Here is a 21,368-nt window from a genome sequence, read left to right as displayed (position 1 = left end):
AGAGGACGAGCTTTTAGTTTCTTTGATCTTTGCTATTGTTTGTCTTTATTTCTGCTCCGATATTTATGATTTCTTTCCTTCTACTAACTTTGGGTTTTGTTTGTCCTTATTTCTCTAGTTGCTTTAGGTGAAAGGATGGGTTTGAGACTTTTCTTTAGAAACAAGAACTTTAGAACTGAATTCAGGAAACAGAACTTCTAACCATTATTCATGTTATTGCTGGAATCAACTTCTTGACTCAGCCATGCTTTTCTTGCCTGTAAAATAGGCATAATCATGACAATTTAGGGAGCTGATAAGAGGATTAAGTAATATGGATTTCAGAGCACTTTGTAAACCAAAAGTTGGTATAAAATGCAGGAAGTTATTATTTACACTGAAATCAACTCTCAAAATGTCAAAAGGAATAGAAACCATCAGAAAATGAGAATGAAAACTTTTATGACCAGAAAGGGAATTTTTTTTTAGTTTATCATGTAGTTCCCCTGTGTGCTAGGCATAAATAATAATTATGTATTCTATATTATCTTTTATCTCATTTAGGTTATATCATTCAGTGATTTGAAGTGATTTTGCCTCCCCCCAAGCTGAGTATAACTGAGTTTTGTCTGTCTGGTGGGCAGGACCATGTCAAGGGGTTTAGCTGGCAGCTATATGCTCAGGAAGACTTTAGGCATGCTGTCTGCTGCTGAGTAGGCGGTGTGTGCCTACCATGTTGGGTATTTGGCCTGAGGTGTCCTAGAATGGGATCCTGTTGAGTGGGGCCAGGTCTTGGTGAGAGATGGTGGTCTGCCCTGAGGGCTCGCACCAGTGAACTGCTACTTCCAGTGTCTTTGTTCCCTAGTAAGCCGCAGCTGCCTCTACGTCCACTGAAGGAGACCCTCCAGTACTAGCAGGTGGGTCTGGCCCAGGCTCTCACTGCTTTTTTCACTGGGTCCTGGTGCACACAGACCTTGTGGGCACCCTCCAAGAGTGGAGTTTCTTCTTCCCCCAGTCTTGTGGAAGTCCTGTGATCAAACACTGCTGGCCTTCAAAGCCCGACTTTCTGGAGGCTCCACCCCTGTTGCCAGACCATCAGGCTGGGAAGGCTGATGTGGGACTCAGAACTTTCACTCCTGTGGGGGAACCTCTGTGATATATTTTCCAGTCTTTGGCTCATACCACCCCTCCCCCAGTGGGCATGAGACTTGATTTTATCACAACCGTGCCCTCCTACCATCAGAATAATGGACTTCCTTCTTTGTCTTTGGATGTAGGATATCTTTTTTGTTAGGGTCCAGCATTTTTTTGTTGATAGTTGTTCAGCAGTTAATTGTGATTTTGGTGTTTTCCTAAGAAGAGGTGAGCTCATATCCTTCTTACTCTGCCATCTTGCCTCCATCCTGATTCCCCACAACATAGATTTTGTTGACCTACATGTGTTTTCTTGACTAATACAGGGAAGGTACCACTGTCCTTACACAGAGAGTGAATCGAAGGCTCTGCATAGTTGGTTAGTGGGTCTCAATCTATTTGGAGAGCTTTAATGAATGTCAGTGCTCAGGCTGCATTCTAGACCAAGGGAACAGAAACCCAGAGTGGAGCTCACGATCTGGTATTTTTCCGAAGCTACCCTGGTGATAAAAATGAGTAGAAGCAGGTGTTCTGACCTGCCAACATGAGTCCTCTTGAACTTGTGACTTACCTCTTTTCTGCTCTTCTAAAAGTCAGTGTCATTGTCTCCATTTCTTTTGCAGGGACAAATTTTTATGGCTAGAAATTTTAAGTGTTTTTCCCTTTGTCAGTTTTTATAATTCCTCTAACTGGTCAAACATCAGTAATTCCTTGATCTCTTAAACTTCACCTGGATGCCAAACAAGGTTTCTTTTCATATGAACCAGTGAGGTGAGTCTGTATGTAAGTAAGAAGTTTGGGTTTCATATTTATGGGGGTAAATAAATATTACAAAGGCAAAAACTTGTTTAAAGTCCTTAGTGACAGAGGAATTAGTACATAAGTAAAATTTCCATTTGAATTCTCCTTTGATTCACCCTCTGTGTAAGGACAGTGGTACCTTCCCTGTGTTAGTCAAGAAAACACATGTAGGTTAACAAAATCAACGTTGTGGGGATTCAGGATGGAGGCAAGATGGCAGAGTAAGAAGGATGTGAAACAAAAAGTACACAGAAGAGAGGAAAGAATAAGCAAGTATGTCTTTCAGTCACTAGTAAAATTAGGGCCATAAACCAGATCTCTAGTGTCTTTTTATGACTTAGAAAGTGAAAGTCACTCAGTCAAGTCTGACTCTTTGCAATCCTATGGACTATAGCCCTCCAGGCTTCTGTGTCCATGGAATTCTCCAGGCAAGAATACTAGAGTGGATTGCCATTCCTTTCACCAGGGAATCTTCTTGACCCAGGGATTGAACCTGGGTCTCCTGCATTGCAGGGGGATGCTTTACCATCTGAACCACAAAGGCAGCCCTTTTATGACTTAGGTTATATGGAATTTTCAAATAAAAATCTCTGATTTTAAGAATAATTTTATGTTCTACCACATTTTTAAATACCTAGGACTGTAAAGTTAATATGTCTTTAAAGGGTGTTATAACTCCCCAGAAGTTTAGAATCATTATAGTAACTCAGAATTCTGGACCACTTATGGATTCTCTTGGGATCTGGCTCTGGTGTATTATAAAAACAATTACTAATATTGAGCACTCATTAAGTACTAGGCCCTGTTCTTGTTCATGTTAACTCATTTCCTTCACAACCATATAAAGTAGGTAAACTTCTTACGTGACAAGTGAAACAGCCAGAATTCAATTTTAAGGAAATTTCCTCGTTCCTTGGCCTTTCATAGGTGCCATGCTTGAGCTGGGTTTTTTAAAAGAGAGCACAGCACAACTAGAGGATGGGGGACTTCATGCCAGGCTGCCCCAGCACCTCCATCAAACTCACCCAAGCATTTATAAAAATGCATATCCCTGTGTCTTTTTCTCAGAGAGTCTGATTAACTGGGTGGATGGTAGAGCCCCAAATCTTTAAAAACACAAAACAAGGATCTCCCAGTATTTTCAGTCCACACTTGATTGACATTATGCAGTATCTAAAACAGTCCTCCCTGCCACCAGTTATTCCATGGCTACACTCATATAGTCACTTACATGATTTGAAGTCAATAACCGTGCCAACATTTCTTACCTCTTTTTAAGAGCTCAATGACTGTGCTGTGTGGTTTAACTTCACAAATATTGGCACAATTTCATCACTGGCAAAATCTTCAGGTCTAGACATCACTTTGAATATTTCATCTAGGTCATTTATTCTTTTAAAAGGAGATATTGTCATCACTAGTCAAGTTTAAGGGTAGACATGTATAGACTCCTGCAAAAAAGAAAACCTCACCAAAATCATTTATCTGAATTTAGTATTGTGATATATTCTATGTACCACCCAACAGTAAAGTTAGGAAACCAGAACCCCTGAGTACACACAGAGAGAAGAGCCCAGAATGTCCCCTTGATGAGACTTCTGTCACTACTATGAGGAAGCTCTGAGTCCCTCATGTTGTCAATAATCTACGGGCGCTGGGAGACAGCAGCCCTGCCTCCATAAGCAGGCTGGACTGCAGTCGGAATCAGTGTCAGCGTCAGTTCCTGAGCACAGACCGCTTGAGAGTTGAACAGCTGGCCCCCAGCATATGCTAAGAGTCAAGACAAAGATAAATCATTTCAGGGTGGAACTATACAAAACACAGAAACCCTTCATGTGACCTGCAGGGTTGTAAGAACTATCCCTTTTACAGAAGAAATGTTTAAAAGCTTAGTCTGTAGGTAGTGATCAAGTTTGAGAAATTCAGTTAAAAAAATTCTTTCTGGAAGAAAGGGGAATGTGTTGACATAGTCCTGCATATTGACCAAGTGACTTGGCAAAGGCCAGATGCAGAGAACAATCATGTCCTGACTCTGTAATGTGTGGTTTGATTCCAGCCACACTGCCTCCCAAACATATCTTTCCTGTTAGTGATTCACAGTTACAGGGACCAAGGAGGCAGAATCAAAATTCTAAAACTCTACAATTAACTTTAAATGTATTAGAATTCAAGGTGAGAATTAGAAATAAAAATTCCTATTATGTAGGTATAGTTATAAACCCATATATAAGTTATCATCGACAATTACTTAGTTTGTAGCAATCACAATGGATATCTGACTCCTTTGGTTTGTATATAACAGTCTAAGTTCTGAATACGCCTGTACTGTGGCAATAGGTCTTGTTTGGATATCACCCCGGGGAATGGCATTTGCATGGCTTTTGCCTTGTTCAGCCACAAACAGGTCTTGGGCTTGGCATTCAGGGCCAGGCTTGGCTGGACCTCATCTACAGTCTGCGGTCTGCCACTCTGTGAGCTAAGCAGTGGTGAGAGAAGGTGGTTTGGGGAGATTCCATCACACTTCATTTGGAAAACAGAGTTGTCTCTGTTGAAATTAAAGCTAATAGTTTGGATTTACATATGTTTCTACAATTTTCTTATACAGCTTTTGAATTGCAAATCAAAGATCTGATGTATAATTCCAGTAAGTAAAACCTACCTGGCTCAGAGGCCCAAACATGTTTCATTTATGTGATATAAGCTAACCACTTGGGTTGCTAACTTTCAGAGGCATTTATAAACAGGAACCTATTATTATTAGGACTCTCCTGCGCTATTCACATTAATGAGCTATTGAAAAAATGACTTGAGCAAGAAGAAATCCCTACAGACCCAGGAGGGCCCAGTAAAATCTTTAATTTTGTGCCTCATTCACTTCTGGCACAGCAGCAGAGATGCTGTCGAGTGGAGATGGGGCACCGAGGAAGCCTAGAGTGCCACATACTATGTGCCAAGGGAGGTAAGCCGGCCAAGGATGCCAGGTCCCCATCCCTACAGCATGGCAGAGGGCGGAAGAGAGGAAGGTGAAGGCTCCGCATCACTAGCCACCACCAGCAGGCATGTCAGCACAGAATACCATCTCAAGTGTTCCTCAGCAGTAGCTGAGCTGTAAGTGGCTGTCTCCCCTCCTTGGACTCTGTTCATTTACATTCCTTGTTCAGCTGTCTGTCCTTGAAAATTAAAAGCCAAGTGACTTTTTTTTTTTTTTTTTTGAGGCTGCTGCTATGGCAGTTCCTAGTAATTCTTAATAATGCAAGAGATGAAGGTTTGTCTCACTTGGCTTTTACTCACCAGCCTCCGTGATGATCCTGATTCAGGCTGCAGTGTATGATCTCAATGTACCATGCAGCACCAGTCCAGCAGGACAGGATAGCCAGCTGCCTACACTTCCTTCTTAGTTCTCACCGGTACAGGAAAGAGTACTCTGCGGAAACCTGTCTCAAGTTTTCTGAGTGGAAGGAACGGGGCAGCCTGAAAGGGACTGAGAAGAGGAAAATGTGAGCCTTCCTAGGAGAGAAAGCAAGGTGTAGGCTGAGAATGGCTCTGAAATCAAACAGATTTGGCTTCAGAATCCTTGCTCTACTGACGGACACTCTGTCCAACAGGCAGACTATCACAACATCACTGTTTGCCAGATTGTAAAAACGGAATAATAATGTCTACTCTACAAGGCTTAGATTGAGGGTTCAGTGAAAATATCCATGTAACTATGGCTGATTCACACTGTTATATGGCAGAAACCAGCACAACATTGTAAAGCAATTATCCGCCAGTTAAAAACTAAAAACATATCTGTGTAATATGGGTATCACAGAATAAGAAGTTTGCCTCTTTATAAAACGTAGGTCAGAATCTATCTGTGGGTCCATCCCACAGACCCTCAAGGTTAACCAGTTCCCTTTCAGAAAGAAAGAGACACTGCAGATTCAGTAGCCTCTGAGAAGCCTAAATAACCTCTCTCCTATGGTAAAGCACAAGAATCTACAGGCTTATGTAAGCAAACATGCTTTATGTATCATCCCCATTGGAGCTTGGGCTTCCCAGGTGGCACTAGTGATAAAGGACCCACCTGCCATTGCAGGAGATGTAAGAGACATGGGTTTGATCCCTGAGTTGGGAAGATCTTCTGGAGGACACCTGGCAGCCCACTCCAGTATTCTTGTCTGGGGAATCCCATGGTCAGAGGAGCCTGGAGGGCTACAGTCCATAGGGTCGCAAAGAATCAGACATAACTGAGCGACTTAGCACACACACTGTTGGAGGTAGCAACAGAGTGGAGAAAGCCATCCAGATATCACACATCTACACATATGCTTAGACCATGATACCTTGTAGTAATAGATACCTGCCACTGCTGGTTTTGCGAATGTGAGTGCAATTGGACAGTTATTAATATTTATTCTAAATTGACTGTGCAACATATTTTGCAGAGGTAGCTGAAAGGACTTTGATATCAGTAACTCAGTGATCATATAAAAAGGAAGTTGAATATCTTACAGGTCCTGTTACATTATTAATAAAGGGAGCTATTTCAGATCCATCCTCACCTCACCTTTTAATAAACAGATCTGGGCAGCTCCATTCATGTTGTCTTCCCAAAACAACAAAAATAGCTACCCTTGCTTTGTACCAGAAACATATGCATTTTACATTTAATAGCTCAATTTAACAAAAGCACTCTAAAGTGAGCATTACTATCCTCATTTCACAGATTAGGAAATTGAATCTCTAAAAATTAACTGCCTGGGGTCACATACTCACTTGCAAAGGAAGAATTTGAAACCCTCTGGCTTAAATGAGCACTAAACCCTTGTGCTTTGTTCACCAAGTGTCCTGCTCCTTGTAGAGAAAGAAAATGTGTGAATTCCCTAGCCTCAGAGAAAAGATGCATTCAGGATTATTGGTAAACAAAGAGCTTTGAGGCTGCCCATTAGGACGCCAGGCACAGGGAAAGGTGAGATAATACAATAAACAAGCATTTGCCTGAAGGCAGAAGGCCTGAGCTCAGGCTTTAATGTGGCTTCTTCCTTGCTGCCTGATTTTGCACCCATTTACTTATCCTCTCTGAGCCCACTATCCTTACCTCTAGAGTTTACTACCCTCGTAGAATTGTTACCATCAACAAAGAACTGTGGTATCTGTGGGGAAAAAGAACTTGATCAAAGTCGCTTGTAACTCACCCACCACCAAGCCCTCGAGTCCTGTTACCTAGGGATCCTCCCGTTCTGACGACACAGACTGGGACTTGAGCGAACAAAGCTCTGTCCTGGTCTCAGGGTTTCCACCGAAGGCTTGATTCCAGAGTACACTGCTGCAGCTTCCAGCACTCCACAGACCTCTGTAAGGGGCTAATCGTTCATTGTCTTTTTCTTCTTCCTCCTCAGACACATTTGCAAGCAAAGTGGCAGCCACCCAGGACCAGTATGCGGACGCATCCATAGGTAACGTCACAGGCAGCAACGCGGTGAACGTCTTCCTGGGCATCGGTGTGGCCTGGTCCATCGCCGCCATCTACCACGCGGCCAACGGGGAACAGTTCAAAGTGTCCCCTGGCACGCTAGCTTTTTCTGTCACTCTCTTCACCATTTTTGCTTTCATCAATGTGGGGGTGCTGCTGTATCGGCGGAGGCCAGAAATTGGAGGTGAGCTGGGTGGGCCCCGGACTGCCAAGCTCCTCACATCCTGCCTCTTTGTGCTCCTGTGGCTCTTGTACATTTTCTTCTCCTCCCTGGAGGCCTACTGCCACATAAAAGGCTTCTAAAGGAACAATCAGATGTAGTAAATTTATATATATATATACATATATATATACATAAAAATTATGTATAATGAACAGAGGAAACTGGCATTTGTCATGTCCACCCACCTGCTGATGGAATCCAGCTTCAAGAGCAGACTCTGTACTAGGGCCGGAGTGAGAAGGCATCACCTCCCGTTCCCAGGGGCATCGTCTTGTTGAACCAGGCATGGAGGCAGGGCCATCTTTGCAGCTCAGCCCAGAAGGGCTGTGTTCTCCCCGGGTTCATAAATCCTTAAGTCTTTGATTTGTTTTCTGTTTTTGCTTGTTTTGGGTCGGGGTTGGGAGGTGGTTGATGTTAGGGTTTGGTTTTGTTTTTGCAGGGGGAGGATCAGGGTTTGTGGTTCTCTTGTGGGAGGTGATGTCCAATCTCAATGGTAAAAATGGAAATCAGGAAGATGACTCTCCCTTTGCCCAAAAACTTTAAAAATTATTTTGGAGTAAGAAAGGAAATGGGCATGGAAGAAGAAAGAAGCATGTCTTCACCATATTACTAAATTTCATGCTTATCTCTGGAGTGGGAGCAGAGGTGAAGCTCCCTCCAAGAAGAAACATGGGAGCTGGAATGGAGCCAAGAAGAGTCATGGTTCTAGATACAGTCTGATATTTAAAGATACTAGGCCTGGCACCCTTGTTCAACAGGTACAAAAACAACATGCCTAGATTCCCAGGAACACACAAAGTCCTTTCTTATCTCTTTAGCGCTGGACTATGATTAGCAAGGCCCTGATTCTGATGTTCCACACCTGCTGATTCCCCAGCCCTCCCATCCCAAACCCCTTCTCCTGCCCTTTACCCCTCGTACAAACAGGAAGAATAACTCCATTCAAAAAGCACACCATCCTTTCCCATTTGCATCAGTCTGTGTCCCATGTTGCTATTGCCTGGGATTGTCCATCAGTTCTGTTTTCCAAGGCACCTATGGCCTGCACACTCCTGTTGCAGTCATGGCGGAACATTTGCTCCTCTTTCATCTGCCTGTTTGGGAATGTTGTTGTGATACCTGTTACACAGTGCATGGATGAAAAATACAACAAAACAAAGCGTATCTGTATATAGTAGAGTATAGCATATACTGTTCTCCCATTTGGCGACATTGATTGGACATTGAAGACATAAGTGAGTTTTCTTTTCACCTGAGTTGTAACTTTTGTGTTGTTATTGAGTTTGATTAGGGATAAAAGGAGAAAATGGCTTATTGTTCATGGATCTGCACGTTCATTTCTAAGAAACAATAACTGTTACGTGGGAGTTAAAGCTATTGAGAGGACAGCGGGCATGCGATGAAGTATCTTCAAGGGAAATTAGCCGTGTGGTGCATATCAAAGCCTTGAAAACTCACCTGTTGGTTCAGGAAGGCCAAGGAGAAGGGCTGTGTCGAGAAGGGGATACGTTAGATGTGCCTGGGCTCTGAAAGCCTCCGTTCCTGGAACACCCCTGCCCCCAAAGTATTTATTTCACATCTGCTCTGTCTGGCACAGACGGTAGATAGTGCTGGTTTGTTCATTTTATTTTTTTATGTCAAAGGCTATTCAGAGCCCCATTTTTTTCACCGTCCAGACCCCTCTGATAGTATCTGCAGTTCCTGAGGAGAAAAGAAGCCACGGTGAGCAACAGGCCTTTCAAAGTGTCTTCTCTACGTAGGGCTGAGGAGGAAGTGATTAAATGAGATGATTGATCAGTGCCTCTCACAGGACTGCTCTGGGAGGTTTTTAATCCTGGAAACGGAATGGCTCTATTTCACAATATCAAAGAGTATGATAAACCCAACATTCCAAAGCTGTGAGTCCACAAATGAGGAAAAATGGAATGACTTAGGTCCCCTCTCAGACATTTCTCTATCCGTAAAGAATCCCAGGCCGGAGACACCCCTAAGCCCTCTGTGTTGTTTCAAAGATCCTTAACTGATGATAATTTTCATTTCTTGTTTTCTCTTCTTCCACTTAGTAATCACAATCACTCATCATTTAATAAACACTGGATGACTGAACGAATAAGTAAATGCTGAGTGCCCACCCAATCTGCCCAGTGCTGTGCTAGCACCTGGGGACTAAACATGGACCAGACAGCCCAGATCCCCATCCTGAGGGGGTTCACAGTTAACCCCTGAGTAACAGTTAACACAGCCACGTGGAAACAATGGGATCTTACAAGAAAAACACAATTGCTGAAATTCTCTTGCCTAGATGTCTAAGATTTTCTTGAACTGAGAGAGTAGAAGGCATACAGGAGGAGCAGCAGTCTGTGTATCCTGAGCCAGTCTTGCAGATCTGTACACCTTTCCATTTTAAACCAAGTAAGGAAATCCTGCTGATGACCCAGCTGTCTGAGAAATCCCAATTAATCCCAATTCTTGTCTTCAGCTGATCTTTGTTGGACAGCAGTACTTTTCCATGCCCCCTGCAGCTCTAATTTCTCACATCTCCTGGAGCCTCAGCCCTGACCTGTCATGGCCCAACACACTGGTGGCATAATCCTAACCCATTTTTTCCTGAAGATTTATTTAATGAAAAGCTAGCCTAGAAACACCAAGTAAATAGTCAAGGGATATGAGTTGTTTAAACATTAGAAAGACTTTGCACTTCTTTCTAGCTATATTTGGAACGTTAATAATCCCATAGCAAATTTTCACAGAGGATGTTAAGAAATCTTGACTGTTGGTCAATTTCAATTTCAAAGCTTTTTGGTTTGTTTGCTTTTTAAATTTTCATGTTATAGGGAAAATATGATTCTAGTTGTTCAGGGTTGTTTTAGTAATTATAGTCATGTAAAATTATTTCATTTTGTGTGATTGTTTTGTGTGTATTGTGCACAGCTTAGGGGGGGAGGCACACCAATTGTGCTGTTCCTTATAAATGGTACACATTATTGACACAGACAAATAAAGTTTCTAATGATTTCTGATTTAATCACTAGTGATCCAGCATATTCTGTATGCAATGTTTTCTCTCTTCTCATTGTCATCGACTTCATCTTTTGTTTTCATGTTTTGAAGAAATAAAGACCCAAAAGGTATTATTGTGCCATTGGTATCCTCATCCACAAGAAAGAACATAGATGCCCAGTAACCACCTTACAAATGTCAACCCTTGCTCATGCGTTGTCTGCTTTTAATGTCCCAAGGGAGCACAGTGTCTGACTGCTGAGATAAATGATACCTTATTCATCTAGTTGTCTTTAAATTTTTCTTTAGAATTCCTCATTATATTCATATATGGTCATGCATGAAACACTTTCGTATGTGAAGGTAATTTTCTTGGATCAACAATTAGTATGTATCCTGGGACCCAATCTTTGGTTTAACACAAAATAAGCAGCCAACATTTACTACTCTAACAGTAAAAGGGATAATTCAATGACCAGACTAGCCTTGACTATTGAGCAACTATTCAGCACAATGCTGTGGCCCAGTGACTCTAATCTCTTATAAGCTAATTCTGTTCTTTCAAAGGTTCCAGTTCAAGCCTTCTACCAGTGGAGATTTCACAGAACTTTGGTTTTACCATTCATGGCATAAGTGCACCAAGTTTTTCCTTCTTATAATCTTTTCTTGAAAAGCGTACTGTCTGTCTGCAATTCTGAAGCTATTCTGATAGGTGACTGTCATCCTATTCGATTTCCTCATACATACCTTCCCTCCAGTGGTCTCACTATTAATAAAAAGATCACCGTACACGTATTTTATCCACAGGGGGCTTGATTCACTGTTGATCCCACAGCCCTGCTCCTAACCTGTCAGAGTGAGATTCACCAGTCTGTGCTGCATACATCTGAGAATGTTGTGGAAGCAATCAGAAAAATAACAAATATCCTCTAATAGATGACAAAGTCCTGCATTCTCTAATGGTGACAAAACTTCACTTTCTCAAGAATGTAAATCAGCTCCTGTAAGATTTCCTTCAGTGTTTCCTGACCCAAGAAATGCAATCTCTCTTGATGATGGTTTTCTCTGATAGTGGGCAGTTATATCCAGAGCAAGTCTTGGGTATAGTTTCACAACTTCAGGAATATCTGGTCATTTCATAATCAGCCATGCACAACACTGGATCTTACCATAATCTCCAAATGGCACTTGGTTTTGGTTGTAGTCATCGTTTCACTTGGCCAAGAGAAGTAAAATCGAGCATTTCAACTGATAAACAAGGGTATTACATAGACGAGACATACAAAATCATATTCATCTTACAGAGAGAGAAAGGTGCTGTTAGGAGTGGATTCATTAGCTTTCTTTCAGTTCCACTTACAGGTTTTAGTAGCGGATTGCATTTCGGTTCTTCTTTTCAACCATCATATTCCTATCACTTCTAATCATGTTCATTGTCTTCCATCAGTGTGTGTCAAGAGTCAGTCGGTCCTATTGCTATTCCACCTGCAAAGATAGCATAGAAGGGAAACAATTGTAAGAGCTATTTTTTAGAGCTTAATTGGGCCACAGTTAATCATCTCCCCAAAGAGAGACTGTCTTCCTATAGAAGGAGCAACCACTAAATGGTGGGACTCCCAAAGGAGAGAGTGCTTCAGCTTTCCAGCCAACAAGAAATGGGTGAGTATGAAGCTGTCTGTGACTTTTTTCTACCTGTCAAGGTATCTGAAAACATGCATTCAGAGGCTTTTCCAATTTCAGTTTTGTCAAAGTTCCTCTGATTGAATCTCCTATGGAACTTTGAAATCAGTGATCATAGTATAAATTATTTTAATTAGTTGACTTGTAGAACAGAACATTATAACTTTTAAAAAAGCAACATAACTTTGTAGTTAGAATTATGACCCATGTCTTTACATGGGAAGAATTGCTTGCCCAGAATTGCCTGGTAATCAATGTAGTGTTTTATAGATGCTTGACCTGCTCACGTTGTTTAGAATCATGCATCCCTAACCTTTTCCAAAGATCCAGAGAGGTGTCCCCTTGGGAATATGCAGCCTTAACCTTTCTTTTCCTAATTCCCAAACTTTGTAGCTCTTCCCTGGCTACTCCCATGATATTCATTTCCCTCAGTAGTGTTCACTATTACCTTTCAGCAATGGGGAAAAGGCTCATGCTAAAAATTCTCTGGGCATGTTTTTCTGAAAGTGAACTTGTCATTGGAAAATCAGATATTAATATAATGATATTTCACCTAGAAAACAGTCTTTGGATCTTAGTGTGGATCTCTGTAAATGTTTAGGACAGGATTAGACCCTGAAGCTACACACAGCAGCTGTTCATTTTGTTCCTTTCTGGATCACATTCTTTTTTTTAATTTAAATTTATTTATTTTAATTGGAGGCTAATTACTTTACAATATTGTATTTGTTCTGCCACACATCAACATGAATCCGCCATGGGCGTACATGTGTTCCACATCCTGAACCCCCTTCCCACCTCCCTCCCTGTACCATCCCTCTGGGTCATCCCAGTGCACCAGCCCCACATTCTTAATGTTTTAGTGCCCATCCACCTAGCCTTCTGTTCAGTTGATATATGTAGGTATGGATCGAGGATAAACACCCTCACATATATCTCCAAACATCAAGTACGTAAATACAGAAAAACAGCATATGTAGCTTCCATGCCTCCAGGAAATATGAGTGGATCAAGTATTTCTCTGTAGTTATTATTCATGATATGCAAATGGTAGGGAAATTCACATTAGTAACCAAACACACCAAGAGAAATTGACTAATTTCAATGTTACTGAGTCAATTTTGACAGTTAATGCACAGCCCAGCACTCCTAGTTTGTTGATTGCAAAGACAGATCTACCTAGCCAAATCCAAGTGTATAGAAGGGAATTAATTTACTAAAATGATTATATAGCCCTGTGTACTGGAAATTGCTTATTTGCCTATAAAGACCTGGCCCAGAGATTTTCAAAGACATTTCCCCTACACTCCAAAGTTGAAATATGCATGTGTATGCATGCTCAGTCGTGTTCAAGTCTTTGTGACCCCACGTACTGTAGCCCACGAGGCTCCTCTGTCCATGACATTTTCCATGTTGAAATAAACCACATTTAATTTATGGAATTAGTTATTAGGTCTCTTAAAGTCACAAGGTAGAGCAATAAATAAATTCTCCAAGGAGATCTTTCCTGAAAATATGTTCCTAGATTTGCAGTGAACCATCCTCCTATATGAAAATCTCATTTCTTCCAAGTAGAAGAAACAGTTTCCCTTAGATAACAAAATACATAATGACGTTTCACCTAAAAATAGACAGTTATATAAATATTTAAGATAAAGCTGATACGGCCCATGTGTCTACTGAGAAAAATAGTTCTCTACGTTCTTATAGTCCACACTAAAATTTGTAAAATATTTCAAGGAAGATATCTTAAAAGATTTTACATTCTCATGATGCTCATATAATTGAAGAATATGGTTAATTATGTGGGTGAGAATTATCTATGTGCTTGACAAGAACATATTTTTAAAATAATAGAATTAACCAAAAGAAAATGTGTTAAGATCTCATCCCAGGCTACCCTTGTCTAAGATACTTGAAAGCCCTTATCCTTCGCAGGTGACTCAGCAGTAAAGAACTCACCTGCCAATGCAGGAGGCATAAGAGATGTGAGTTCAACCCTTGTGTCAGGAAAATCTCCTGGAGGAGGATATGGCAACCTACTCCAGTGTTCTTGCCTGGAAAATCCCACGGACAGAGAAGCCTGGTGGGCCACAATCCATGGGGTCACACAGGGTTGGACACAGGGTCGGACACAAAGGGTCGGATGTGACTGAGTTGACTTAGTGTCATGCATGCTTTCTGCTACTTCTACTCTCCTTGTGGAAGATGAATTCCCAGTTTTCAGAAACAATAGTACAATTAACACACTTATTCTCAGTTTTTATATGAAAATCGAAGCTGAGAATGCATAACTTTTGGCTTTGGCAGCCCCCCAAAAAGTATGCTTTTGGCATGCTTTTCTGTATTGCTGAGTTATTTTGTGTGATGCACTGGACTTACACCGGTGTCTCATAAAATTGCCTTCAATAATTTCCGTCCTCTTTTTTCTAAAGTAGTGAGCAAGATTATAGTCATGTCCGACTTTTTGCAACCCCATGGAATAGTCCATGGAATTCTCCAGAATATTGGAGTGGGTAAGCCATTCCCTTCTCCAGGGGATCTTCCCAACCCAGGGATCAAACCAGGTCTCCCTCATTGCAGGGAGATTCTTTACCAGCTGAGCCACCAGGAAAACCCAAGAATACTGGAGTGGGTAGCCTATCCCTTCTTCAGCAGATCTTCCCTACCTAGGAATCGAACCGGTGTCTCTTGCATTGCAGGCGGATTCTTTACCAGTGGAGCTACCAGGGAAGCCCTGTCAAGCCCCTAAAAAGTATGCTTTTGGCACAGTTTTCAGTACTGCTGAGTTATTTTGTGTAATGCACTAGACTTATACAAGTGTTAATAAAAATGCCTCCACTAATTTCCTTCCTCTTTTTTCTAAAGCCATGAACTTTCTAATTTCACAACATAGCAACCTGATAATTTCATTTATAAAAAGTGGATTCCATTTTTATGTTATACATTTCAGAATTAAATATTTAAAATAATCAACATACCAGAAGGGATATTGAACTTAAATCTAGCCCATACAAACAGTAAAGCTCAAACAGACCTATCAGTATTTAAAAAGCTTCTGAAACACTAACCTTTTATGCACAGCAAATTAAGTGCTGTTTTCAATCTTCTTTTTACCAAAAGTTGTCATTTCAACCTGTGTAAAAACAAACCAAAAAAAATTTTTTGAAATACTCGTTTGAAGATTATTTCTATGAGAATCAGATATAGTTTCAGCAGTTAATCTCCTCTATCCCATCTCTTCCCAGAGCATAGAGATACATAAATACAAAATGGATGATATAAATCAAAGAACTCAGATTGTATTTTCAGATGTCTAGATTTGCCCTAAAAGTCCATGTCAGGTTGACATTCCTTTTTATCAGATCTCTTTTATAAACAGGAAAAGGGGGCAGAGATGGGAAAGGAAGCATATTCCTGATTTCCTTTTCCTTTTTTTGCTAAGGGTGTAAATTTAATGTCATTTGAAAATTGCTTATAACACTATTAATTATATCTTTCCTTCTAAATACATAAGTAGATTTTTAAAAGAAAGAATTTCATTTTTCCTTCCTCATTTGGCAAGCATTTCTGATAGAAACTTTTTTGATCAATTAGGGCCACTTTCTTCATTTTCCAATTATACTGTCTTTTGGGAGGTTTTGAATACAGCTCTTGAAAAAAACATCCTCTTGTAGGTCAAATCCTGGGGGATTAGAAGGATGCGATTTTATATTTTTCTGGAAGCACACAGGTCCCCATACATTGGTTGATATTTTCTAGAAATGTGTTTTGGCATGTTGGTGTAAAAGGAATGGGACTCCCACCTAATTTTGCCCAAATACCTAATCATCTACTGCCATAGACTCTCCACTGTAGCTTAGCTTAAATGTTCTAAACTAAATCAACCTTCAACTATCATATACACTCCCTAGCGTTTGCTGCTAACATCTTCAGTTCAGTTCAGTCGCTCAGTCGTGTCCAACTCTTTGCGACCCCATGAATCACAGCACGCCAGGCCTCCCTGTCCATCACCAACTCCCGGAGTTCACTCAAACTCATGTCCATCGAGTTGGTCATGCCATCCTAACATCTTACTAACAGGCAATTTCACCCTTTCAACCAGTTGGTACATGAAATTTCTCCAGGGGGAAGGATAAGGGGTGGGTACAGAGTGGAGCCTACTTACAAACTGTTTCATTATGTCTTAGAATCTGTTTGGGACACTTACTATTAGAAATACTGAGATGACTTTATTTTATTGATATTTCATCAACAACTTTTGTGGTATTGGATCTAAGCAAAGGATGGCACCATGCAAAAATGTAGTTATTTTTGTTACAATTTGCAAGAAAATGTCTTTGATATTTCAGTCTAAAACTTTAAGCACAAGTTTTTGCTGCCATTAGTAATCCAATAGGAAATTTGACACCCTGAATCTTGGTAAACGTATGCATGAGGCTTAAAATATCCTTGATATTTTCAGATTGTTCTCACAGACTGCATAGATTTACTTTTTTTTATCTTAAATAAATGACTATCTTTCTCATCAAATGGATTGGGAATTTTCCCAATAAGCACCCGAAGAAACTGTGAGCATTAGACTGCATCAGTGGCTGTGTTTCAGTATCCCCTTTTCCCACTTCTGACTCTTAATCCCTGTGTACATCTTTCAGAAACAACTGCAAATAGAGAAAGTTAAAAAAAAAGTTGTCCTCCCTTTCAAAATGGACTAAACCGACTTCTTATTTTTAAAAATGTAACTGTTACATTTTTTTAATATTAGACACAAAACCAAGAGAGATGCTTTTAAATCTCAGATATGAAGCAAAGATTGCATTTATGCAAAGCTCTCAGGAAATTTGTGTTAATCATTGAGCCATGGAGTTTACTAACATTACTAACATCAGTGCCCAACCACTACCCTCCCCATCCTGTTCATTCAGTATCTAGAGGCAAAGAAAATGTAGAGCCAGGAAATACTGATGGGCTTCCCTGGTGGCTCGGAGGTTAAAGCATCTGTCTGGAATGCAGGAGACCTGGGTTTGATCCCTGGGTCAGGAAGATCCCCTGGAGAAGGCAATGGCACCCCACTCCAGTACTCTTGCCTGGAAAATCCCATGGAGGGAGGAGCCTGGTAGGCTACAGTCCATAGGGTCACAAAGAGTCGGACACGACTGAGCGACTTCACTTTCACTTTCTTGATTAATATCATAATCACATCACCACTCAGTTACTAGATGGTGTCAGGAAGTGGGTAAAAGAGATGGAATCAATTCTAGTCCTTGAACCAGATCACCTTGCTCACTCCTGTGATGGATATGGTCTGTGAACATTAGAACCATGCCAGAAGGATATTTTTCACTTGAGATGAATAATACTTGCAGAGATCCCTTTCTGCTCTGAGCCAGAATATTGTGTTTGACTCAAACCTTTCCAAACAGAATCATCCAGCTCCATCATATACTTGTTGTCTGCTTGGAGAGTGAATCCCTCTTTCAAAACTGGTTGCCATGGAACCCATTTCAGCAACACTTAAGTATTAGACCTAGTGATGAGGAGTCTAAACTTTCATTTTTTTCCTTTCCAGCTAATGCACTGACACTCCAACTCAAAAAATCATGTTGTCAGTAAAATGAAAATAATAATTGCTTTGTCATTGTTTAGAATTAAATCATATATTTTCTGAACTTGAAGCTTCCAGTTACTCAAATGAGATCCATGGGTTTACCCAAAGATTAGGTTTGTTTTATAAAGATACCAGAATTGGTTTGGGTCCCTTTAAAGCAACAGACAAGATAATAATATTTGAAAACAATAAAGGTTCAGCACAGACTGCTGGGTTAGAGGAGGGCTGGGCTTCTGACAGGCTTCTCAGTGTTTTGCTCTTAATCTGTCATGGTTCCCAGTGGAATATTTCCCCATACTCAGTGGGAGGATATTGACACAGCTCCAGACTCTGCCTTTTATTTCCTAATTCTCCCTGGAGAAACAGACCTTCCAGAGCTTGTAATATAAAAGGAAAAAAGTGGGGGGGATGACAGGTGCCTCATTGGTTGATCCAGAAGTTTTGTACAAAAACACAGACCACCTGATTGTCTCCATATTAAGACCGTACTTACTAAACGGCTTTTGTTAGTGACTGCAACCCACCCAGAAAACAAGATTTGAGGAAATACTTCCAATCCTTTATCAAAAGTAAAAAATCACCTTGTTGAAAGTATCTTAAATGTCACTTTATCTTCCTGCCTAGAACTCATACATCAATAAGTATTGAAAAATGCAGAGAGTATTTGGGCAGTTCAGTTCAGTCACTCAGTCGTGTCTGACTCTTTGAGACCCCATGAATCACAGCATGCCAGGCCTCCCTGTCCATCACCAACTCCCAGAGTTCACTCAAACTCATGTCCATCGAGTCGGTAATACCATCCAGCCATCTCATTCTCTGCCGTCCCCTTTTCCTCCTGCCCCCAATCCCTCCCAGCATCAGAGTCTTTTCCAATGAGTACTTGTGAATTAAAATTTTAACTGGATGCTGGAGCTTGATAAGAAACTTGATAAATATCAACTGGCAAATTACATGAATAAAAAGAATCAGAAGTTAAACCAAAGATGGCCACAATTTAGCAAGTCAGTCCTCCAAGATCATTGACCTACTTTATATTCAGTTAAAACTTAAAAAATAATTTATATAGCCAAATCAGTGGAACAATTTTTAAATCAAATATCAGAGGCAATTACATTTTTTTCAATCATACAATTCCATAGACTTCAAGCATTTCTTTTGTGCAGAGTATTGTACTAGGTAATCTAAGATGGCATCAAGCATTTAAGACAATTCCAAGAAAATTAGCACTAGCCCTGAATTTAGTCAGAAAGAGTCCAGTTATGGCACTCTAATTAAATTAATCTTCAATTTTGGTCTAGAGACATTTTATCAATTTGAAACTGCTAAATGGAACTGTTCTGAAATCTGTCAAGGAACTTTCCTTTAATAGAAATAGAACTGCTAATTTTCTTAACTCCACATTCTATCTTTTACCAATGAGATAAATGGATTCAGACTCAACATCTTCAGAGTGTACAATGAACCAAAACCTGTGTGAGAATGACATACAGTCTTTTGTTTCAACATTTCAAGTTGGGATAAACTTGTTCCAGAAATGATTTGCCTCCCCATTACTGAAGATTTTTTCTATTGGGTGTTGATATTAGTTCATCACTGAATGTTCTTAAGTCTGCCCATTGCTCTTTTGACTTTGAGGTGTCTGACTATTTGGAGTTACAACGTCAGCTGTCACATATTAACAGTCAACAAGAGAAGACCTCAGTCCCCATGTCTGAGTACACAATGTTCTCTTTATTTCAACACCAAATAATCACCAAAGAAGTGACCCCAAAGGCTTTCATCTGTTGAAAATTAGAATTTAATTGTTTCAGAGGATTATGAATCTCAAGCTCTTTTGGGACTTAAATTTCCCCATCATGAAATGGAAGGACTTCACTTTTAACTTGGCTTTCCAGAACCCATCAAGCACTGGCGTGATCCTGGTATCAATCCAAGGGGTATGGGTTGAAGGTGCTTTATGTTGGGAACCAGTTGGTCCTCATCACACTCCTCACAATACTTGATTATCAATGTGAGCATCAAGCCAATAAAGCTACGTTAAGTCGGACGGGAATTTAAAGATTTATTTTGAAACAATTCTTTACGCACTGCTGAAAAAATTTCCTTCCCTAAGGGGAGTGAAAAGTCTCTGCCTTTGTGGGATGCCCGACAACAGAAAATTTAATCAGATGGGAATGCCTTCCTCCTCACTGACCTTCCTAAGGTTGAATCTGCTAGTCTTCTAAATGTAATTTCTGAGTTCACACAGTTTCCCACAATAATTCCACTTTTATTTTTCATTTTTTTGTGTACTTAATGACAATCTGTTAGGAGAAAGAGACTGCCAGTAGTGACTTTATACCAAAGTGTGTGAATGCAAACAGGATGTACACTGACCAGGAGAAAGATTATTAAAAGATACAAGTATTCTAAAGGAAGATGAAGAAAGAATTGCTTTTGCTGCAAACTCAGCTGTCTTTTAAACACTCCCTTGTTACGGAGAAAATGACTCCTCAAAAAGATTTTACAGAAAAGACTTAAATCCCATCCCTAGCAATCATCTGATTCGCCACAGCCCAAATGTCTCATTAGCAATCTGGAATTGCACACGGTTAGAGAAAATATAGCAAAAGGATGTAGACATTGCCATGGGGAAAAGAAAGAAAAAAGAAAAGCAATCACGACAAACTCTGCTTATGTAAACAACATCTTAGTGGAATATATGTAAGCCTTCTCTCGAAGGAATACCAGTTAGAATGTCATCAGAAATGGCAAAACCATTTCAACATCATAGCAGTAATTTATTCCAGTTTTATTAGCACTGAGGCATAAAGCCAAATTTGTCAGGAGGAGAGGCAAACAAAAACTCCTGGCATTAGAACAGAGAAAGTGATCTTGGGAGCCTAGTTGTTGAGAGAGAAAATTAAAAGATAGTATTTTTGTCCTAACTAAGGGCTTCCCTGTTACCTCAGACAGTAACGAATCTGCCAGCAATGCTGGAGACCTGGGTTTGATCCCTGGGTTGGGAAAATTCCCTGGAGAAGGGAATGGCAACCCACTCCAGTATTCTTGCCTGACAAACCCCATGGACAGAAGAGCCTGGGGTTGCAAAGAGTTGGACACAACTGAGTGACTAACACACACACAGTTCTACCTAGGGAAAAAATTACTTTTCCTTCTCTCATTATATGTCTTTATATAAAGCTGCTATTCAGTTGCAGTAGCCATCATATTTTTATATTTAAGTCCCCCATGTTGAATTTGACCCCTATTTCACATTTGATTAGGAAATCCTAAATTGGAAAGGTAAATATTTGTGTCTTTTAAATAACAAATCTGCACCATAAGCATTTTCTAGATATGATTGCCTTAAGCCATCCTGGTAGCTCAGTCAGTTAGCAGTAGGTGCTTGGTAAGGCAGAGAAACCATAAATAGATGGAACTTGCCTTCTATGTAGAAAACAACCCCTTCACACAAACTCATGTCTTGTCTTTCCTTAACCCCT

The 21,368-nt window shown here is 40.4% G+C and overlaps 1 protein-coding gene across 13 annotated transcripts in view; it reads left to right on the top strand.

Annotated features, from left to right (window-relative positions):
* The window catches only part of SLC8A1 (solute carrier family 8 member A1), a 450,527-nt gene extending 439,801 nt beyond the window's left edge, over positions 1-10,726 (top strand). For all 13 annotated transcript variants that reach the window (XM_025262270.3, XM_025262267.3, XM_025262265.3 and 10 more), the window contains one exon: positions 7,299-10,726. In XM_025262270.3, coding sequence (XP_025118055.1) covers positions 7,299-7,675 — 377 coding nt within the window. In that variant the 3' untranslated portion in view covers positions 7,676-10,726. The remainder of the gene's footprint in view (positions 1-7,298) is intronic.
* The last annotated feature ends 10,642 nt before the right edge of the window (positions 10,727-21,368 follow it).

The sequence above is a fragment of the Bubalus bubalis genome, chromosome 12, assembly GCF_019923935.1.
Source record: "Bubalus bubalis isolate 160015118507 breed Murrah chromosome 12, NDDB_SH_1, whole genome shotgun sequence".
NCBI lineage: Eukaryota > Metazoa > Chordata > Mammalia > Artiodactyla > Bovidae > Bubalus > Bubalus bubalis.
Note: the sequence above shows the minus strand (reverse complement) of the source record. Positions and strands in the feature narration are given on the sequence as shown.